This window comes from Sorex araneus, chromosome 1 (assembly GCF_027595985.1).
Source record: "Sorex araneus isolate mSorAra2 chromosome 1, mSorAra2.pri, whole genome shotgun sequence".
Lineage (NCBI taxonomy): Eukaryota > Metazoa > Chordata > Mammalia > Eulipotyphla > Soricidae > Sorex > Sorex araneus.
Window position 1 is genome coordinate 79,021,158 of NC_073302.1, and position 22,404 is coordinate 79,043,561.

Here is a 22,404-nt window from a genome sequence, read left to right on the forward strand (position 1 = left end):
TCATGTGATGTTATTTTATATTCCACAAATGAGTGCAGTCCCTCTCTGTCTGTCCCTCTCTTTCTGACTCATTTCACTTAGCATGATGTTAAGTTTTATTCTTTCTTTTGTTCTGCTATCTATGCCATTGTTACTCTGAGTTCTTCAAACACCCTCACAGTGTTGTCACTAAAGTCAGTCTCAGATAATTTACGGAGTTGGTTGGTGCATGCGAGCCTGCCATGTTTCTGTTTCCACCTGCTGGACTTGCTGGGCTCTTCAGTGTTCTCTGTGTGCTTGAGGACAAGAATACAGCTCTTGGGGTCCTCAGCAGTGGGTTTGCAGTGCTCCTGCTGTGCTAAGGTTGAGTCTTTGCAGCTGGTCTCCTCTGGGGTCTCTGAGGGGTTTGGCTGGGAGCTGCTCTTTTCCTGCCCCTGGTGTTCACTCAGTGAGTGGATATGTGGGTATGTGTAGTATGGGATTTGATGGGAGGCCTCAGAGGTGTGTGGCTGGGCCTGCTGACATGGTCATCAGGTGGTGGTCAGGCTGAAGGCTAGGGAACTAGCAGGAAGGGAGGGGATGGCTTTTCATTCCCATAAGGGCCCAGAGGGGTCAGCTGGGAGAGATATTCTACTTGGGAGGGTCGGTGACTAGGCAGAGGTTTTCTTTTCCCATCTAGAACTTTTGATAACAGGCAGACCTCTTTAAGAAAACACTGTTTGTAAAGTTCCAGCATTTTTGTTTAAACAAGAGTGACATAGTTTATAGAACTGACCATTGATGGGATCTGTATAGGTGGCAGGGTTGTTTTTCCAAGACATAGCTTTTCTTTTCCGATAGGAGGCCCACATAGCACACACCCTGTCTTTTGCTGGTTGGGGCCTGTGCTCTAGGAAAATAATTTTTAAAATTTCATCATCTAATCTTGTAAATATACTTATGAGCACCTAATTCATTTTTTTAATTACTAAATTTTAGGACTGGAGCGATAGCACAGCTGGTAGGGCATTTGCCTTGCATGTGGCCGACCGGGGTTCCATTCCTCCATTCCTCTAAGAGAGCCCGGCAAGCTACCGAGAGTATCCTGCCCGCACGGCAGAGCCTGGCAAGCTACCTGTGGCATATTCAATACGCTAAAAACAGTAACAACAAATCTCACAATGGAGACATTACTGGTGTTCGCTCCAGCAAATCGATGAACAATGGGGGGGTACAGTGCTACAGTGCTATTAAATTTTATTTTATAAGGTTGTTCACATTAATTGATTATATTCAATATTTCAACACCTGTCCCACCACCATTACATCTTCCCACCACCATTCAAGCCTGCCTGCCATAGGCAGATGCTAGGTAATTTATTTTCTGATGCCTTTTTATAAATATCATGAGTGGTTGCATATCCGCACTCCTGGAATTCTAAAATTGTAAATGATTGGGGTCTGGAGATATCTCTGTAGGGAGCTAATCCGTTCTGAGATTCATTGGTGAATCTCTGGATTATGTGGCCTGGACTCTTCAGTCCCTGGTCCCGAGTACCTGTTTTTTTTTCCCTGGAAGTTTGTGACCACCAGGGGTTTATTTGGAGTAGGCAGAGAGAATACCTGCTCCATCTGAGGCACCCGGTGAAATCAGCTCGGCATGGGGTCCGGAGAAATCTCCAGCAAACTGCTGTCTTCCTGGATTCACTGCTGAGTCTAATCCAATTTTATATATACTACAGGTGATGAACACTGTAGATTTATCAATCTAGGTGGAGTAACTGCATGTTTTGTTTGTTGCAGTGGCCTTTAAAACCATGAAGTGTCAGTCTGTTAGCTTACTTCACTAATTACATTTTTTTTCTTTTTAAAAAATTGAATCACAGTGAGATACAGTTACAAAGTTGTTTATGATTGGGTCTCAGTTATACAGTGTTCCAGTACCCAATACCAGTGTACATTTCCTACCACCAGTGTTACCAGATTCCTCCCCTTTATCCCCATGGCTCTATGGCAGGCACTCTTTTCTCTGTCTCTGTCTCTCTCTCATTCTATATCTGTCCCTCTCCTTTGGACTCATTTCACTCAGCATGTCCATCCATTTATTAGCAAATTGCAAATTTCATTTTTTTTATAATGGCTGCGTAGTTTTCCATCTTGTTAGATGTATTGCATTATGTAGTTCTTTATCCAGTCATCTGTTCTTGGGTACTCAGGATTGTTTCCCGATTCTGAGTATTGGGAATAAAGCTGCAATGAACATAGAATTACACATGACGTTTCTAATCTGTTTTTGAGCTCCTAGGGTATATTCCCAGTAGTGACATTGCCAGGACAAATGGAAGTTCAATTTCTAGTTTTTGGAGGAATGTCCACATTGTTTTCCAAAAAGGCTGAATCGGTCGGCATTCCCATCAGCAATGAAAGAGAGTCCCTTCTCCCCACATCTGCACCAGCACTGGTTGCTCTTTTTTTAATTTTTTTGATGTGTGCCAGTCTCTGTGGTGTGAGATGATACCCCATTGTTGTTCTGGTTTGCATCTCCTTGCTGATTTGGGATGTAAAACATTTTTTCATGTGTCTTTTGGCCATTCGTATTTCTTTTTTGAGGAAGTTTCTGTTCATTTCCTCTTCCCATTTTAATGGGGTAGGATTTTTTTTTCTTGTGAAGTTATACCAGTCTTACATAACTTTAATGTAAGTAACTTTAAAAATCCGTTGGGTATTGGATAAGTAATTTTTCCCATTCCATGGGACTGTCTTTGTATCTTGGTCATTTTTTCTTTTGAGGTGCAGAAGTGTCTTAGTTTCATGTAGTCCCATTTGTTTTATCTTTGCTTCCACTTGCTTGGTTAGTGTTGTTTTATCTTTTTCTTCCATATACCTTATGGATTCAGGACTAATGGTGAGATCTTTAATCCCCATTTTGATCTGACTTTTGTGCATGGTGTTAGAAAGAGGCCTGAGGTTTTTTTTTTTTCTTTTTTCTAACATGTAGCTGCCCATTTTTCCCAGCATCATTTGTTGAAGATGCTTTCCCTGCTCCACTTCATTTCTTTTCCTTTCTCAAAGATTAAATGGTCATATATATGAAGCAGGATGTTCAACCCTATTTCATTGGTCTGCAGGTCTGTCTTTATTCCAGAACTATGCTGTTTCAATTCTACCACTTTGTAGTACAGTTTGAAGTTGGGGAAGGTGATGTCTCCTATCTTTTTTTCCCCCAAGGATGGCTTTGGGTATTCATGGGGTTTTATGGTCCATGTGAATTTCAGGAGTGTTTGATCTCTTTCTTTGAAAAATGTCATGAGTATCCTTACAAGGTTTGCATTGGATCTGTAGAATGCTTTGGGGAGTCTTGCCATTTTGACAATGTTAATTCTCCCAGTCAATGAGCAGGGGTTGAGTGTCCATTTCCTGGTGTTCTCTTTTATTTCTTGGAATAGTATTTTGTAGTTTTTTTCTTTACACAGGTCCTTTACCTTCTTAGTTAAGTTGATTCTTAGGTACTTGGTTTTATAAGGCACAACTGTGAACGGGATTGTGTTTTTATAATATTAGTTTCTCCTCTTTTATTATTCATATATTGGAAAGCTATGGACTTTTGTGTTATAAATGTTACAACCTGCCACTCTACTTTATAAATCTATTATTTCTAGGAGCTTTTTGGTACAGTCTTTAGGTTTTTAAGTATAGTATCATATAATCTCCAAATAGTAAGAGTTTGACCTTTACTATCTGGGTGCCCTTCATATCTTTTTCTTACCTAACTGCTATGGCAAGTACTTTTAGTACTATATTGAATAGAAGTGGAGAGAGTGGGCATCCTCGTCTTGCCCCTGATCTTACAGGGAAGGCTTTTAGTTTTTCCCCATTGTGGATAATGCTTGTGTTGTGTTAGATGTCTTTTCCCTGTTGTGGATAATGCTTGTGGACTTGTGTTAGAGGTCTTTGACTATATTGAGGAAAGTTCCTTCAACACCTGTTTTGTTGAGAGTTTTAATCTTGTCCAATGCTTTCTTTGCACCTATTGTTATGATCATATGATTTTTATTTTTTATTTTATTGATAACTTGTATTATGTTGAGTGACTTGTGTTAAACAATCCTTGCATCCCCCAGATAAATCTTTTTTTGATGAGTCATTGGATTCTTTTTGCTAATATTTTGTTGAAGATCTTTGCATCTGTGTTCATCAGGGATATTGGCCTTTAATTTTCTTTTTTTTTGGTGATGTCTCTGTCTGCTTTTGGAATCAGGGTGATATGTGCCTCATAGAAACTGTTTCAGAGTGTTTCTGTTTCTACAATTTCCGGGAAAAGTCCAAAGATGAATGGCAGTAGGTCCTCCTTAAGGGTTTGGTAGAATTGACTAATGAATCCATCTGGACCTGGGCTTTTTTTTTTTTTTCCCCTTGGAAAGACTTTTGATGACCATTTCAATTTCCACGATAGTGATAGGTCTGTTCTGGTATTCTAGATCATCTTGTTTCGGCCCTGGGATGTTAAGAGAAATCCAGAAATTGATTTATTTCTTCAAGTTTTTTTTTGTTTTGTGGCATTCAGATTCTCCAAGTAATCTCTGATGATCTTTTTAATTTCTGTAGTTTCTGTTGTGATGTTCCCCTTTTCTTATTTGATTTATTAGGATTCTCTCTCTCTGTTTTAGAATCTTGCTAGTGGTTTATCTACCTTGTTTATTTTTTCAAAGAACCAGCTCTTGGTGTCATTGATCTTTGGATGATTTCTGCTCTAACTTTATTATTTCTTTCTTCCTGCCTGAGTTGGGCTCCTTTTGTTGATCATTTCCTAAGAACCTAAGCTGTGAAGTTAAGTTTTTTATGTGGGGCTTTTCATCCTTCCTGAAAAACGCTTGCAGAGCCATAAACTTTCCTCTTAACAACTGTTTTAGCTGTTCTGGTGGCTTGTGTCATTCTCATGTGTTTCCAGGAATCTTTTGATTTCTTTTTTGATTTCCTCTCTGCTCCACTGATTGTTCATTCAGCAATGAGCAGTTTAATTTTCAGGTGTTTGATAATTCTCTGTTTCTGTGTGTGATTAACTTCTATGTTAAGTGCATCATAGTCTGAGAATATAGTTGATACTCTATCTTCTTGATTTTATGGAGGTAAATTTTGTTGCCCATCATGTGGTTTACCTTGGAGAATGTCCTAGTGCATTGGAGAAGAATATGTCTTTTTGGGGATGAAAAGCCCAGTTTATATCTACTTGTCCTCTCTCTTCTATTTTTTCCTTCAAAGTGAGTATTTCCTCCCTGAGATTTAGTCTTGTTGACCTATCAAGAGGTGACAAGGCGGTGTTGAAGTCCTATTATGTTTCTGCCAATGTCCTCCTTAAAGTCTACTAGCAGCTGTTTTAAGTATTTTGCTGGCCCCTCATTGGGTGTGTATATGTTTAGGGGTATAATTTCCTCCTAATGTACATATCCCTTGAATAGTAAGAAATGGCTTTGCTGTACCTTTTAACCCTTTTTAGCCTAAAATCTATTTTGTCAGATATTAGTATAGCCACCCCATTCTTTTTGAAGGAGTTGTTTGAAGAATTATTCTTTCATCCTTTGACTTTTAGTGTGCGTTTGCTCTGACTACTCAAATGCGTTTCATGTCGGTAACAGAATTTTGGATTTAGTTTTTAATCCATTTTGCCACTCTGTGTCTCTTTATTGGTGCATTTAGTCCATTGACATTGAGAGAGATTATTGTCATGAAGTTGTGTACCATCTTTCTGTAGAAATCTGTTGTATTTGTAGGGTCTGTCTTGCCTTATAAGGTTGGTTTTGAATCTATAAAGTTCTGAGCACTTGTTTATCCATGAAGTTGTGTATCATTCCTTCAAATCTGAATGAGAATCTAGCCGGGTTAAGTATGCTTGGTGAGGCCTTCATTTCATTTAGTTTTAAAATTTTATCCCACCATTGACCTCAGACCTAGAGAGTTTCATATGATAGGAAATGTAAATAAGGGACTATTCTTTGTATCTAATTTCCTTCTTTGATCTTGCTTTCAATATTGTATCTCTATGATGTTTGGAGTTCTGATTAGGATATGTCTTGGGGTCATTTTATTGTCGTCTCTTGTGTATTCACAAAATGAATGATTGGAGGTGAGGGTGGGCTGGTCTCTCCTGCCACATGCAGTCAATGGCCATCAGCTGCTTCCCCACCACGGCCTGCAGCAGCTGCCAACAGATGCAGGAAGGGGGGAACAGGGCTGTCCCGCTGCTTGGTGGTCAGTCGCAGTTTATTCCAGTTTCATCTACCTCTGCTTCCTTGCAGTCTCACCCACTGTTCCTCCTGCCCCGCCCCCCTCCTCCCTGTGCTCTGTCTTGCTGTCTAGCCCCAACCTCCCCAAAGGTTGGGGAAGCAACTACACCCAGAAGAGCTACCGAAGAATCAACACATGAAAGCCCCTCCTTCCCAGGAAAGCTCTTCTGAAATAAAACAAAGATCTCCTGCAGCCAGGAGATCTGCTCTAGGGCAAAATACAGCTATGGGTATGTTTTTCCTTTCCTTATTCTAACAACCATTTAAACATTCATCTTAATTCTGTTTCTTAATAATATTAGTCATTTTGTATGGACACAGTAAGAGATACAGTAAGCTTATAGGGTGGCTCTCCTGGAGACATCTAAATACAGATCCCAGACTACAGTACTCAGGCCAGACGAGCCCTTCCTAACCCTAAGCAGGGTCCTTGTCCAGTTGTTTCTCTTTGGATCATGACATAATTTGTCCATGGCTGTGCTCTTAACTTATACTTAAGTATGATGGCGCTTGGCCCATTTTGATGCCAGGATAGCTCACAGCTTACCACCTAGTCCCTTTGTCAGGACCCTGCTTCTGAGGTGGTAGGAGCTAAGGGCAGCTGAGGCTTACGTTGAGAAAATATGAGTGATGTCCAGGAGTAAATATTATTCAGAGATAATTAACTTCGAAGTTACAAAAGCATAGCATTTGTCTTCCTGTGTCTATACAAAAAGAGCATTGCTCTAAAGTAAACTATGCAAAAGGACATAAGGGAAGGAGAAAAGCAATAACTCACAAATACAAATCCAGAGATCTCTGAAGAGTTTGACTTTACAAGTCACAGGTACTACTTAGGGGATATAGGTGATTAGCCTGTTGGGGAAGAGAGCACAGAGAAGTTATAGATAAACACAGAGGAATGGGAGTGTCTTGGGAGCACTGTGATGGGTGTAACCCAGTAAAACCTAAGCTCCCTGCAGCAAGAAAGGACAAACTAATATTATCCTGCAGTGTCTTTTAGCTGGTCCTTCAGGCTTCTTTGATCTGGATGCCTGCATTTTCTAGCTCTGAATTTTGCATCTTGCAATAACTTTTCAGTGTCATAATTTTACAACCTTTCTTTGTTCTTAAATTCTACTAATAGCTTCCAACTTGAGCCTTTTCATCATAGGTGATTTTGTGGGGAGGGGCTTCACCTGTGTTGCTCAGAGTGTTGCCTCATTCCCAGGCCCACCTGACTCAGTGATGGGGCTGAATGATGGGGTGCTGCTCGGTGCTGAGGTGCTAGGACCATTGGAAGCACCCTGAGTCACACTTGGTGATATCTGGGTGGTCCTGTGGTTTGGGGGATAGTTCCCTGGTTTATATGTAATTTTAAAAAAGATTTTTGATTTTTTTGAATATGCAAAATGGAACTTGCAAAATGACTAAAATGTGTAGTCAGGCTTTGATCCATGCCTCTGCATTTGTAAAGTTGTTTTCCAAAGACAATGCAAAATAGGACTGTGAGTTCTAGCACACGTACAGCCTTTGATTAATTGGTTTTCATGGTAAACTTTCTTCATTTCTAGTTTTGTTGCACTAGTATACTGAGTAAGTTGCAGTTCTCCACTATTTTCATTGAATTTCCAAGTACATTTGTAATTAATACAAATATTAGTATGTAAGCCATCAGAGGATAATAACTGAGTGAGAAAGACACATGCAGAACACTTACAATAAAGGTCTCTTGTAATTGTTTCAGCCCAGGTTTTGAAGGATTCATACCAACAGCAAGACATTAGAAACGGGAGCATTAGATTGTAGGGTGTAAATATTTTGTGTTTCCATTAAGATTGAATTTCTTAGACTTTTTCATTCTGGAGAAGCCTGTGTTCTCTCTTGAACATGTATTTCTTTTCTTTCTCTCCCCTCATGTTTTACTAAGTAAATCTTCATTTGATAAAAACTAACTCGTTTCACTAAAAATTTATATCTATATATATATAGATAGCATTTTCCTTGTATTTTCATCACATTCATAGGACTTGTTTTTTGTAAGCCAATTGGAAGTGCTTAAGGGGAGATTATGAGAGGTAACTTGAGAATGCAACTGAGAGACTCAGTTTATCAATCATTCACTTGCTCTGTTTCATGCAGCTTTCAGTGGTACAAATTTTCAGTTCCTGTGATGCCACCATTGCCTGCTGCGCAGATTTCCTTCCCACTCCCCCACAAAACAAAACAAAACAAAACACCCACCTCAAAAGCTCTTTAGGTAGGTCCATAGCAAATGGACCTCAGGCTAGAAATCCTGCACCAAAAAAATTAGGAGTATATTAAACATGTCTGTGCTTCTAGTTTTCTACACCTTTCACAGATTATGCAATTGGTCTTATATGAAGCCAAATATCTGAAACCTGCAGGGATATATGGGATTTTTTTCCTTTACAGTATTAGAGATTAAACCCAGGGCCTCACACATGCGCCACGAAAACCACATCCAAATTTTTATAAGCCCCCATGGTAGAGGTGGATCTAATGTGTCATGGTACCATATTCACTTTACTGGCGGATTGTTTAAAATGAAGACTCCATAGGCTGGAGAGAGAGTACAAGGGGTAAGGTGTTTCCCCCATGTTCCACTAACCCGGGTTTGAATCCCTAGTACCTCCCCTGACCATGGCCACTGGTCTCTTAGCACAGAGTGAGGAATAAACCCAGAATACTGCTGGGTGTGACCAAGAGCCCAGGGATTTTCTTGTTTGCATAAAACGTTTTCTCACATTTAAAAATTTAGCATATGTAATATGCTGGCAGTAGTATAGATACCAGGAGCCACTTAAGGGAAGAAAGCAAAGGTTTCAGCCCTCATGGAGAAAGGCAGATAAATGTTATGCATAATTAAGTTCTTAGGTTTATAAGGTCAATGACTCTGGCGATTCAGTATATAGTCATGTAATTTCTTTTGTGGTTCTGTCAAGAATCATGGGTTTCTACCCACTTTTTCTTCAAATCCTGGAGGAATTGAAGGAGCTGTTTGTGGTTGCCTTCGTGATTATAAATGGCGATTAGCTGTTAAGGGTCTGGAACAAATTAGAATACATGAGTGATGCCTCTTGAGGGGTATTGAGTATTTGTAAATTTATACAACTGAGCTGACCCATTCTAAATTGATTTTTTTTTTTTTGTTTTTGGGTCACACCCGGCGATGCACAGGGGTTCCTCCTGGCTCTTGACTCAGGAATTACCCCTGGCGGTGCTAAGGGGACCATATGGGATGCTGGGATTAGAACCCGGGTCGGCCGCGTGCAAGGCAAACGCCCTACCCGCTGTGCTATCGCTCCAGCCCTCTAAATTGATTTTTTACATGTGTAATTAGTTATTTAATTTCTTTTTATTGTTTATTTTGCTCAGGAGTTACCCTTGGCTCTGCTCAGGGATCACTCCTGGCAGTGGTTGGGGGACTTAGTGATGTAGGGGATTGAGCTGGGGTAGACCACATGCAAGACAATTGCCTTAGTCCCTCCATTACTGTTCTGACCCTTGCTGTTATTCATAGAATTTTGAAACTGTTCAGGTGTGTTTAGAAGATGGATAAGTACTCTGGAGAAAGACAAGCTAGGTTCAGACAGGGCGGTGGGTGTGCTGGATTTCAAGGCAGTTGGCGGTCTATAGAAGAGGTGGGCACAGAGTTGAAAGGGTGCTCTCCTGACAGGTGGTGGTTGGTTATTGGGCATCTGGTGGAAGGTCATTTCGTGCATACGCCTTTTTCTTGGGTAGGAGTGAGCCAGAGGGGCTGCAGGGGAGCAGGAAGCCCTGGCTGTGCTGGAGGGGCAGGGAATTGTCGCAAGGTTGTCCCTCAGTGAGAAGGCACGCAGGTCAGAACTCACCACAGTGATGTTTATGAGTGGGGTGGGGAAGCCTGGCCTCGGTGTGTTCCACAGTGAAAGCACTGGGGAACTGGCCGCCTGTGCGCGAACAAGTCTTCTTTTCCGAGCGGACCAAGGATGGTGGCAGAATTGAAGTGGGAGCAAGGTGATTTCTCCCTGAACGGGAAATCAGAAGACTTTACTGTGATGACAGCCACCCAGCAGAGAGGAGAGAGTGAATTCCACAGTTGGTAGTTACTGTCCCTCAAAGAGACTGTACTTTGTTTCTTTCTTGTTTTATCACACTTGTTTGGCAGAGCCACAGCATGGTGAAATTGCTGTCTGTTCTTCCTGTTACTACACCATCCTGTAGTGAAGACAAATTACTTTGTTGCAAAAGTAAAGACATCTCCGGCTTCTGCAATAAAAGTTCTATGAGAAGCACACTAGGTTTAGCCCTGGGATAAAAGGTTAGTTTGGGAGACTCTTAAGTAGTCCCAGAAGGTAAAAAAAGTCGCCTCTTGGGATTCTGGCTATTAACCATTTCCACAGTGGTCAGCCGTGATGTGTGTAGGTGGTAAGAGGTTCCTCTTCTTCATTGTCTTTGGCATTTCAAGTCCATAGCTTTGAGTTTCCAGTTCTTCTGCATAGGGTGCTGGAGGGCACTAAAGCAACAAAGTTGCTTGGGAAGCGGGGCAGATGGTGCTTAACACTTTGGAAGTTGAGGGGCTGGAGCCCTCATAAAGTGGATATGGCACATGCCTTCACACGGCCTGCTGGGTTCTGATGCCTGATACCCCAAGTGGTCCCCTGAGCTCTTCCAGGACTGATTCCTGAGTACAGATCCAGGAGTACCCACTGAGCACCTCCACGTGTGACCCCAAAACAAACAATCAAGAAAACCCAAAATAAAACCCTTTGTTAACTTGGAGATTGCTTTGACTTTGTAGCTGGTTAGGAGTGTAGCACTCTTCTTCTCTCCCTCACTGCTCCTCCCGCCCCCACCCAGCTCTGTTTTCAGCCAAACTGCCCCTAGAGATTGCCTTTGGGCCAGAGGCAGAGCCCCGTTGGGAACAACACCTGAGGGAATGTGTGCACAATGCAAAGTGTCTTTAAAAGCACACTGTCATGGTATACCATGTGTGATGACTCTTTTCTTGGTTGTAACAGGCACTTGAAAGAACATTCCGAGTCTTGCCACAGCCTGGAAGCAGCAGTCCAGTCCGTTCTTTTGGAGGGGAACTTTCCAGGTGTTGCCTTTTGCCCTCTCCATAGAGAAAGGAAAGGACAGGACCTGACTTATAGAGGTGGACAGCCCAGAGAAAGGTGCCCGGTGGGAGGCCTCCGTGCTGTGTACTAGCCAGACTGAAGGAAAGGGCTTCCAAAAGGAGGCAGCCAAAGAAAAAGGTGCTGTTTAGGTTTCCAGCTTTAAGGTATTTCAGGGAAACTTTCTTCCCTTTTTTTCTCTTTCTTTTTTTTTCTTTTTTTCTTACTAAAAGACTTTTCTAAAATTAAATCACTGTGAAATAATCACGAAACTTTCATGATTGAGTTTAATTCATATGATGATCTAACACCCATCCCTCCACCAGTAAACATACTCTACCACCAAAGTTCCCAGTATCCCTCCTGCCAACTCACCCCACCCCATCCCCTGCCTTTATGGCAGACAATTTCCTTCTTACTCTCCCTACTTTTGGGCATTACGGTTTGCAATATAGATACTGAGTGCCATTATGTTTGGTCCTTTATCTACTTTCAGCATGCATCTCACCATCTGGACCAATCCCTCCAACCATCATTGACTTAGTGATGCCTTCTCTATCCCAGCTGCCTTCTCCCCCAGCTCATGAGGCAGGCTTCCAACGATGGAGCAGTCTTCCTGGACCCTGTGTCTACTGTCCTTGAATGTTAGTCTCATACTATGTTGTTTTATATTCCACAAATGAGTGCAGTCTTTCTCTGTCTGTCCTCAGTAATTCTAGGTCTGTCTCTCTCATTCTGACTCATTTCACTTAGCATGATATTCTCCATGTCCATCCACTTTAAGCAAATTTCATAACTTCATTTTTCCTAATAGCTGTGTAGCATTCCATTGTGTAAATGTACCCAAGTTTCTTTAACCAGTCATCTGTTCTTGGGCACTCGGGTTGTTTCCAGATTCTGTCTCTTGTGAACAGTGCTGCAATGAACACACAGGTGCAGATGTCATTTCTACTGTGCTTTTTTGTACCCTTGGGATATATTCCCAGAAGTAGTATTTCTGGGTCATAGGGAAGATCAGTTTCTAGTTTTTTGAGGAATTTCCATATTGTTTTCCATAAGGAAAGGACCAGTCAGCATTACCACCAACAATAAAAAAGAGTCGCTTTCTTTCCACGTCCATGCCAGCACTGGTTGTTCTTGTTCTTCTTTGGCATGTGCCAATTGCTGCGGTAAAAGATGATGTCTCATTGTTATTTTGATTTGCATTCCCTGATGATTTGTGATGTGGAGCATTTTTTCATGTGTCTTTTGGCCATTTGTATTTCTTTTTTGAGGAAGTTTCTGTTCATTTCTTCTCCCCATTTTTTGATGGGGTTGGGGTCCTTTGTTGTATAGTTCTATTAATGCCTTGTATATCTGGGATATTCACCCCTTATCTGATGGATAGTGAGTAAATAATTATTCCCATTCCATGGGCTCTCTATGTATTTTAGTTACTTTTTTTTTTTGAGGTGTAAAACTTCTAGTTTAATGTAGTCCCATTTGTTTATTTTTGTTCCCACTTGCTTGGTCAATGGTGTTTCATTGTCAAAGATGTTTTTAGGTTCAATGTCATGGAGGGTTCTGCCTACACTTTTCTCCATGTACCTTATGGATTCAGATATGATATTTCAGGTCTTTAATCCGCTTTGATTTGACCTTTATGCCTGGCGTTAGACAGAGGTCTGAGTTCATTTTTTGGCAAGTAGTTTTTCCCTATTGTGGATAATGCTTGCAGTGGGCTTGTGGTAGATGGCTTTAACTATACCAAGGAAGGCTCCTGCAATTCCCATTTTTTTGTCTTTTTTTTTTTTTTGTATCCGGAGCAGGTGCTGGATTTTGTCAAAGGCTTTCTCTGCATTTATTGATATGATTATATGGTTTTTATCTTTTTTTTATTGATATGTTGTATTATACTGATTGACTTGCGATTTTTTTTAATAATGTAGGAATACTGCTATTTGTTCAGTTATTGATTAAGCTGACTGAGTTGGGCATGAACTCCACATTACTTTTATTTTATTGTATCACTGTGAGATAGAGTTACAAAGCTTTCTTGTTTGAGATTCAACATACAATGATGGAACACCCATCCTTTCACCAGTGCACATTTTCCACCACTCACATCCCAGTCCTCATCCTGCCTCCATGGCAATTTCTCCAATACTCTCTCTGTAATTTGGGCATTATGTTTTGCTCGAATTTTCCCACTACCGTTCAGGCCTACCTGCCAGGGGCAGACACTAGGTAATTTATTTTCTATTGCTCATTTTGAATATCATGAGAACTCCCGTGGTCGTGATTGTAAATGTAAATTTCTAGATTGTAAATGGTTGGGTTCCAGAGACATCTCTGTATGGTCTGTTTGGCACTAATCCATTTTGGGATTCAATTGGCAGTCTCAGGGCCAGGGCTGTTGATGTGCTAAGATGGCACCCAAGTCAAATTGTGGGCGAGACAGCCAGTCTGATAGGCAGGTGGGGCCTGGGGAGGGACATTCCAGATCCTCTGCTGCCATTTGGTCTGGAGATTTAGTCCTAGAACCCAGATACCAAGGGGGCTTGCTTGTGGAAGCTCTTGGTCACCGGGATTCCATCTGGAGCAGGTGGGGAGACTGCACCTGCTTCATCTGGGATGCCCAGGTGATATTGGCCAGGTAGGGGACCTGGAGAGATCTCCAGCGCTGTGGTGTCTTCTGGGACTTGCTGCTATGTCTCTGGGCCAGGGCTGTTGATGTGCTAAGTTGGCGCCCAGAGGCAAATTGTGGGTGTGACTGCTAGTCTGCTGGGTGGGCGGGGATCTGGGGAGGGCAGCCTGGATTCTCTGCTGCTGTGCTGTCCGGAGATTTAGTCCTCACTGTGAGTAAGTCAGTCTTCTTTAAACATTTGGAAGAATTCACTAGTGAATCCATTGGGGCCAAAACTTTTTTATGGGGAAACTTTTTATTACCATTTTAATTTCTTTGATGGTGATAGGTCTGTTCAGATATTCCAAGTCCTCTTGGTTCAGCCTTGGGAGGCTATACTTTGGAGGCTATAGGAATCCAGGAATTTATCCATCTCCTTGAGGTTTTCTTGTTTTGTGGCATGAAGATTCTCAAATTAATCTCTGATGATCCTTTAAATTTCTGTAATTTCTGTTATGATGTCCCCCTTTTCATTTCTGATTCTCTTTATTAGGGTTTTTTTCTCTCACTTTCGCTGTGAGTCTTGCTAGAGGTTTATCGATCTTGTTTGTTTTCTCAAAGAACCAGCTCTTGGTTTCATTGATCTTTTGGATTGTTTTTTTGGGCTTCCATCTTATTAATCTCTGCTCTATGTTTTATTATTTCCTTCCGTCTTCCTGATCTAGGCTACTTTCGTTGGTCATTTTTCCAAGATCTTAAGCCATGAGATTAGCTTATTGATATGGGTTTGCTTTTTTTTTCTGATAAATCCTTGTAGAGCTATAAACTTTCCTCTTAACACTGCTTTTCCATGTCCTATAAATTCTGGTAACTCATGTCTTCATTCTTGTTTGTTTCCAGGAATCTTTTGATTTTCTCTTTGATTTTGCCTGTAAGCTATTGGTTGTTCAGTAGTGAGCTGTTTTATTTCCAGGTATTTGATTTGATTTTCTGTTTGTGTGTGTGATTCACTTCTATTTTCAGGTCTGATACAAATATCTTCTTAATTTTATGGAAGTATATTTTGTGGCCCAGCACATGGTCTGTCTTTTTTTTTTTTTTTAATTTATTTATTTTTAATTAGAGAATCACCGTGAGGGTACAGTTACAGATTTATACACTTTTGTGCTTATACTTCCCTCATACAAAGTTTGGGAACCCATCCCTTCACCAGTGCCCATTCTCCACCACCCGTAAACCCAGTGTCCCTCCCACCCTCCCCAATCCCATCTCCCCCCCACCCCACCCTGCCACTGTGGCAAGGCATTCCCTTCTGTTTTCTCTCTCTAATTAGCTGTTGTGGTTTGCAATAAAGGTGTTGAGTGGCCTCTGTGCTCAGTCTCTAGCCCTCATTCAGCCCGCAACTCCCTTCCCCCACATGGCCTTCGACTACAATGTAGTTGGTGATCGCTTCTCTGAGTTGACCTTTCCCCGGAACGTGAGGCCAGCCTCGAAGCCAGCACATGGTCTGTCTTGAAGAATGTCCCATGTGCACTTGAGAAGAATGTGTATTCAGCTCTTTGAGAATGAAATGTCCTGTATATATCTACTAAGCCCCTTTCTTTCATTTCTTCCCTCAGAAAAAGTATGTCCTTGCTAAGCTTGAATCTGATCTATTGAGAGGTGATAAAATGGTGTTGAAATTTCCCACTAGTATTGTGTTGCTATCATTGTCGTTCGTCAAGTCTATGAGTAGTTGTTTTAAGTATTTTCCTGGTCCCTCATTAGGTGCATATACATTTAGGAGAATGAGTTCCTCCTGAGATACAGATCTCTTGATCAATAAGAAATGACCTTCACTGTGTCTTGTGACCTTCTTCAGTCTGAAATAAATGTGGTCTGATACCACAATGGCCACTCCAGCTATTTTGAGGAAGTTGTTTGCCTGTAGAATTGCTTTCCAGCTTTTGACTTTGAGTGTTTATTTGCTCTGACTGTTCAGATGTTTCTTGCATGCAGCAGAATGTTGGGTTCGATTTTCAGATCCGTCATGTCACTCTGTGTCTTTTTTCATTGGTGCATTTAGTCCATTGACATTGAGACAGATTATTGTTAAGGAGTTTGTTCCCTTTTTCTGCCAAACTTTGCTGTCTTTGAGGTCCTTGTCTTAAAGTAGCCTGTTTAGTTGTTCTTGTAACCATGGTCTTGAATCTATGAAGTTCCTGAGTTGTTTGTCTGTGAAGCTGTTTGTTCCTTCTGTTATGAATGAGAGTTTAGCTGGGTACAGCATTCTTAGTGAGGTGTTTATTTATTCGAGCTTTTTCACTATATCCCACCATTGTCTTTGGGCCCTGAGGGTTTAATCAGATAAATTGTCTGTGAATCTTAAGGAGGCTCCTTTCTAGGCAATTTCTTTCTTCAATCTTGATGCTTTCAGAATTTTATCTGTCTATGGTTTTCATTGGACTGAAGCGATAGAACAGCGGGTAAGGCGTTTGTCTTGCACGTGGCTGACCCAGGTTCAATTCCTCCGTCCCTCTCAGAGAGCCAGGCAAGCTACTGGGAATATCCCACCTTCATGGCAGAGCTACCTGAGGCATATTCGATATGCCAAAAACAGTAACAAGAAGTCTCATAATGGAGACATTACTGGTGCCTGCTGGAGCAAATCATTGAACAGTGGGATAACAGTGCTACAGTGCTATGGTTTTTAATCATTCTGATAAGGATGTGTCTTGGAGTATTTTCATTTGGATTTTTTCTAGCTGGTACCCTTCAGGCCTCCTGAAACTGTTCGCATGTGCTCTTCAGCTCTGGGAATGTCTCAGCAATGATGTCTTTGACACTTTCTTCTTCATCAGGGTTTTCTTCCTGTCTCTCTAGGACTCCAACAATTCTTATGTTATTCCTCTTGGCTTCATCCCTATTTTCTCTTGACATCTGTTGGTTTATTTTGAGGCTCTTTTCCATTTTCTTCTATATGGAGATTCTCTGCAGCTCATCTTGGAGCTCACTGATTCTGTCCTCAGCAGCTGTTCCTCTGCTGCTGAGGCCTTCCTCTGTGTTTTTTAATTCATCTACCAGGTTTTTCAGATCTGTCATTTTTTTTTTGTGATTTCATTTGCATTTTCCTCATTTTGGCTCTCAAATTCTCTTGGATTTTATTGGCACTGCCTTCCATTGTTTCTTTTAGCTCCCTATGCATCCTCAGTAGCTCCCTTCTAAATTCCTTGTCAGAGAGCTTAATATAGTTCACTATTACTGTTTGGGGTATCTGGGCTAGCTTCACTTACTAAGCCTGGTGGGCTTCTGTGTTGTTAACCATCCGTTTTTGTTGATCAGGCTGCTGTAGTGAAAGTTCCACATAAGAGGCTAATTTTTCTTATGTGACGTGGAGGGGGAGATTAACCCAAGGTGCCATATCCACCAGGCCTCTGACCTGAATTGAGAGCGATTGAGTTCCTGGAGCTTGGGTCCTTGTGGTGGAGGCACCCCATTTTGGCTGCTGTTCCTCGTAGGTCCTTTTTTCTTATTTTTAAAACAGTGAAGTGACTCCAGGGGCCATAGAGATAGTACAATGGGTAAAACACTTTCCTTGCATGCGGCTGACCTGCGTTTGGTTCCCTGAGCATTGCCAGGAGTGATCCCTGGGCACAGAGCCAGGAGTAAGCCCTGAGCACAGCCCAGTATGACTCCAACACAATCAACAAGAAAAAAAAAAGTGACTCAAATTAAGATGATGAGACCGGAAACCAAATCCTTGTTCTATCTCACTCTGCTTTCCTAGCAAAACAAATCATGTACCGTTCAGGTTGAGGTCACCACTTACTTGCTCTCCTGCATTCTTGAAAGAAAGAAAAAAATGTTATTGCCACTGATTTAGCCATATGAAACTCATATCTTTGCTGCTGTCTCTAAAAGTCCATCTCATGGTGCCTTATATTGGTTAGTGCTGGAGAAATCTTGAATTGTTTATATACAAACCTTTTTATATTATTTTGAAACAACTTTGCTTCTGTAGGGTTGGGCACAGTGACCCACCTGGTCTGGGCTGCAGTGTGGTCTTTGAAAACATTCCTTCCTTCCACCCAACTCCCCATTTTTAGTGAGATTCTGTGAGTCTGGTCAGTGTGCATCTACGCTGCAGCTTAGTGACTTAAAATGCCGTCTCAGTGGTTTGGCCTCTTTGGAAACCAATGGGGTGACAGGGGAACCAATAATGCAACTGTTTTGATACTGAAAAGTGACATGTGTCTTTTTGAAATAAAGAAACACTCCTCCACTTCTCCCCTACCCCCAAAAGAAAAACGGTAACAATTTAAAATTTCCTACAGGCTTTAAACATAGTTCATGTAATCTGTGTAAATAATATTCAATATGTTTCTTTTTTACAATTCATTGAATTAATAGAAAGTGATGTATATTTTAAATTTTAATTTGTTTTGTTTTTGAGCCACACCCAGCAGCAGGGCTTACTCCTGCCTCTGTCCTTAGGGATCACTCCTGGCTGTGCTCAGGGAACAATATGAGATGCTGGGGATTGAACTGGGTCAGCTGTGTTCAGGGCAAGTGCCCTACCCACTGTAGAATCGCTCAGGCCCCTAAAGAATTGTATTTTTGAATTAAAAATTTTGAACATCCAGAATACTTGTATTTTCTAGATCCTATTATGTTAAGGAATTTGAAGCCTGTCCCCCCCCTTTTTTTTTTCCGAAAAATTATTTAGGTAGCGTTGCCTTACATTTCTCTACATGGTTCAGGAGCGCTTGTTCATGTATCTTCCAGAACCTTAAGAAAGCCCCCTGTGCCGGCTATGGAGTGCTGAGACTGCTCTGCCACTGTTGCTTGGCTGTCTTAGCCCCTTTTCTGCCCTTTATCCTTCTCTCTGCAAACTGAGGTCTGTGGCCAAACCCTAAGTATTAGCTTTAGATTGGTTTTTGTCTTGCTTTCTTACTTCACATTCCATGTCAGGCGGAATACCTGATATTTTGTCTTTCTCTTCCCAGCTTATTTTTCTTAACAGTACCTGCTCATCTATTCGTGTTATCAGAAATGACCTGACTTCTTCTGTTGTTCAGCTTCATATATTCTTTTCTACCACATATATTTAATTCACTTGTCTGTTGTTGTGAAGTTTGTTGTTTTGCTTACTTTCATTAAGATATATAGCATGTTAATTTATAGCAAAGTAGTTGTGAGTGACTTGTTGAATTGATAAGGGTTGTTTACTTTACTGTCATCCCGTTGCTCATCGATTTGTTTGAACGGGCACCAGTAACGTCTCTCATTGAGAGACTTATTGTTACTTTTTTTTTTTTTTGGCATATCTAATACGCACGGGTAGCTTGCCAGGCTCTGCCGCACAGGCTCAATACTCTTGGTAGCTTGCCGGGCTCTCTGAGAGGGGCGGAGAAATCGAACTCTGGTCAGCCTTGTGAAAGGCAAATGCCCAACCGCTGTGCTATCGCTCCAGCCCCAAGGGTTGTTTACTTAGTCACAAAATTCTGCTCCAGTGAGCACTGATAAGTAAATAAAAAAGTATTAATTTTCTGGGTTTGTTTTTGTGTTGGGGGCCGCACCGGATAATGCTCAGGGGTGCTCAGTAACCTGACTGCACTCAGGAATCACACTTGGTGGTGCACGGGGAGCCTGGGTTAGTTGCATGCAAGGCAAACACCCTACCCCACTGTACTATTGCTCCACACACAACCTCCCCTCCATATCTGCATTAAAAAAATAATTGGGATAAATAATTCTAAAAGAAATTTTAAATATTATAAAATAGTATGAATCAAGATTTAAGGTTTAGAAATTATAGTATGTGTTTTCTAAAGAAAAATTCTATAGTTTTTGAAGGAAAATATATACTAGGTATATTATATGAGATGATACTACAGAAAGTTTTCATTATACTAAACTGTTAACTGAAAGATGTGAATAGGTAGGAACACACATACATGCATGCACAGACACACACAAATATTTGCTTTGTAAATAATGGACAGTACCTACACTCACCAAAGTTTGCTATCACTAGGGTCTTTAAGGTGAGATTAAAACAGTAAAGGTAATCTGAACTGTCATGGAAGAAATTTTAACACTAGTAAGCTGTGTTATGTTAGATGTTTGCATTTTCATAGTTTCAGGATTTTTCATCTTACTGGTTGATTTAGGTAATTTAATTGTCACACATTGTACATTAAAGTTACTGTCAGACACCCAAGGACAGTAGATACAAGGGCCAGGGGGATTGCCGCATAGCTGGAAGACTGCTTCATGAGCGGAGGGGAGACGGCAAATGGAATAGAGAAGGGATCACTAAGAAAATGATGGCTGGAGGAACCAGTTGGGATGGAAGATGCATGCCGAAAGTAGATAATGAACCAAACATGATGACTTCTCAGTGTCTGTGTTGCAAGCTATAATGCCCCAAAGTAGAGAGAGAGTATGAGGAATATTGTCTGCCATGGAGGCAGGGGGAGGGTGGGAAAGGTGGGGTATACCTGGGATATTGGTGGTGGGGAATGTGCACTGGTGGAGGGATGGGTGTTTGATCATTGTGAGATTGTAACCCAAACATGAAAGCTTGTAACTGTCTCACGGTGATTCAGTAAAATTAAAAAAATAAAAAATAAAGTTACTGTCAGAAGCATGTAAACCTTGAACTTGCTCCTTTAGTTTTCAGTGTTATTTTACATTGTAATAAATTTCAGTTGTATGGTTTTATGGGCTGGAATGAGATCGCAGTAAACTGAGTGCATGCTTTGTGGGATGCCTGGGTTTGATTCCTGATTATGTGTTTTTGTGAGCACCACTCTGTGTGTATGTGTGTCTGTCAGTCTGTCTCCCTTTCCTCAACTCCTAATATCAACTAATATCATTAACATTTTTCATTTAGATTTTCTGCAATGGTGAAATGAAGTAACTCAAGATGAGCAAGTTAAAAGTGATATCAGAGAAAAGGTATGGTTATTAAAAATATCAATATGTGTAAATTGCAGAAATACGAAGAACTTATTTGAAATTTATTACTTTAAAACTGCTTAGCAGTTAGCCCCCAACCCCAATACATATATTTTCCCCCCTAACTTTATTTAAACACCGGGATTTACAGAGTTGTTCAAAAACAACAAATAGAGTTGTTTTGGGCATTCAGTGTTCCAACCCCAGTCTTATCACTAGTGTGACCTTCCCTCCACCAGTGTCCCCAGCTCTCCCCTGCTTCTCCAAACCTGCTCCCTTAGTAGCACAAAATTTATTTTATATTTTTGCTGCAACACCATGCTTGAATCTCTCTGGTCTGATTATAATTCTTCACTTCCACCCCGTTTTTCACCTCAGACAGCTACTGATTTGCTTTCTGTCACTGTAGATTTGTTTGCTTTTCTCGAGTTAATTTAATAGAACCATGTATTGTGTCTTCTGGAGGCTGTGGGTCTGATTTCTTTTGCTCAGCACAGGAATGGGATCGTTGAATCATATGTTAGGTTTTTGTTACCTTATGGCAGAGCCTGGCAAGCTACCTGTGGCGTATTCGATATGCCAAAAACAGTAACAACAAGTCTCACAATGGAGATGTTACTGGTGCCCACTTGAGCAAATGATGAACAATGGGAAGACAGTGCTACAGTGCTAGGAAATTGCCAGCAATGATTTTTCTCAAATATGTCATCTTAATATTTCTCTATCTCTCCTAGCATGTATGAGTTTTGTTTATATGTTGTTTTATTTATTTTAAAATATACGTTTATTTTAGCATGTATGAGAATTAATAAACTAATATTATTAATTTATTTTGGGAGATGGCCACAGCTGATGGTTCTCAGGACTTCTATCTCTGCACTCTTGGCAGGGATCCAGGGATCATTTGGGGGTGCCAGGAATTGAACCTGTATTGACTGTGTGCAAAGCGAGTGCCCTCCCTGCTATACTATTGCTCTGGCACCGAGAGTTCTATTTGTGCATGTTCTGCGTTAGGTCCCACCATCATTTATGACCATTGTGACTATTCTTTTAAATTTATTTATTTATTTATTTATTTATTTATTTATTTGCCACGTTGGGGGTGCTCAGGCCTTAACACATGGCTCTGTGCTCAGACATCACTCCCGGTGTGGCTGTGTGGGTGGGTCTTGGAGGCTTGGTCCTGGGCTGGCCATTTGCAAGGAAAGTGCCCACCTTCTTCACACCCACTCAGCTGTCCTCAGCTAATGAATTCTTCAGTTCTTAGGGTTGTTATTTAAAGTAATGGTCATCCTAATAGGGTCATATCGATACCTCATTTTAGTTGTAATTTGTATTTCTTTAATCATTAATGGTGTTGAGCATCTTTTTCACATTTTTATTTGCCTTCAGTGTACCTTTTTTTATTGCCACATTTGGCAGTGCTCAGGGACTACTTTGATACTCAGGGATCACTACTGGTTGTGCTGGGGGAACAGATTGTGGTGCTGGGCCCTCCCCCCCGCTTGCCGAGCATGCA

At 41.1% G+C, this 22,404-nt stretch overlaps 1 protein-coding gene across 1 annotated transcript in view; it reads left to right on the forward strand.

The window, feature by feature from the left end:
* Window positions 1-22,404, forward strand: part of AGTPBP1 (ATP/GTP binding carboxypeptidase 1) — a 199,089-nt gene that overhangs the window by 21,580 nt on the left and 155,105 nt on the right. Inside the window, exon 2 of the mRNA XM_055146419.1 lies at window positions 20,821-20,885. Within this exon, the coding sequence (XP_055002394.1) occupies window positions 20,854-20,885 (32 nt within the window). The 5' untranslated portion in view covers window positions 20,821-20,853. The remainder of the gene's footprint in view (window positions 1-20,820; window positions 20,886-22,404) is intronic.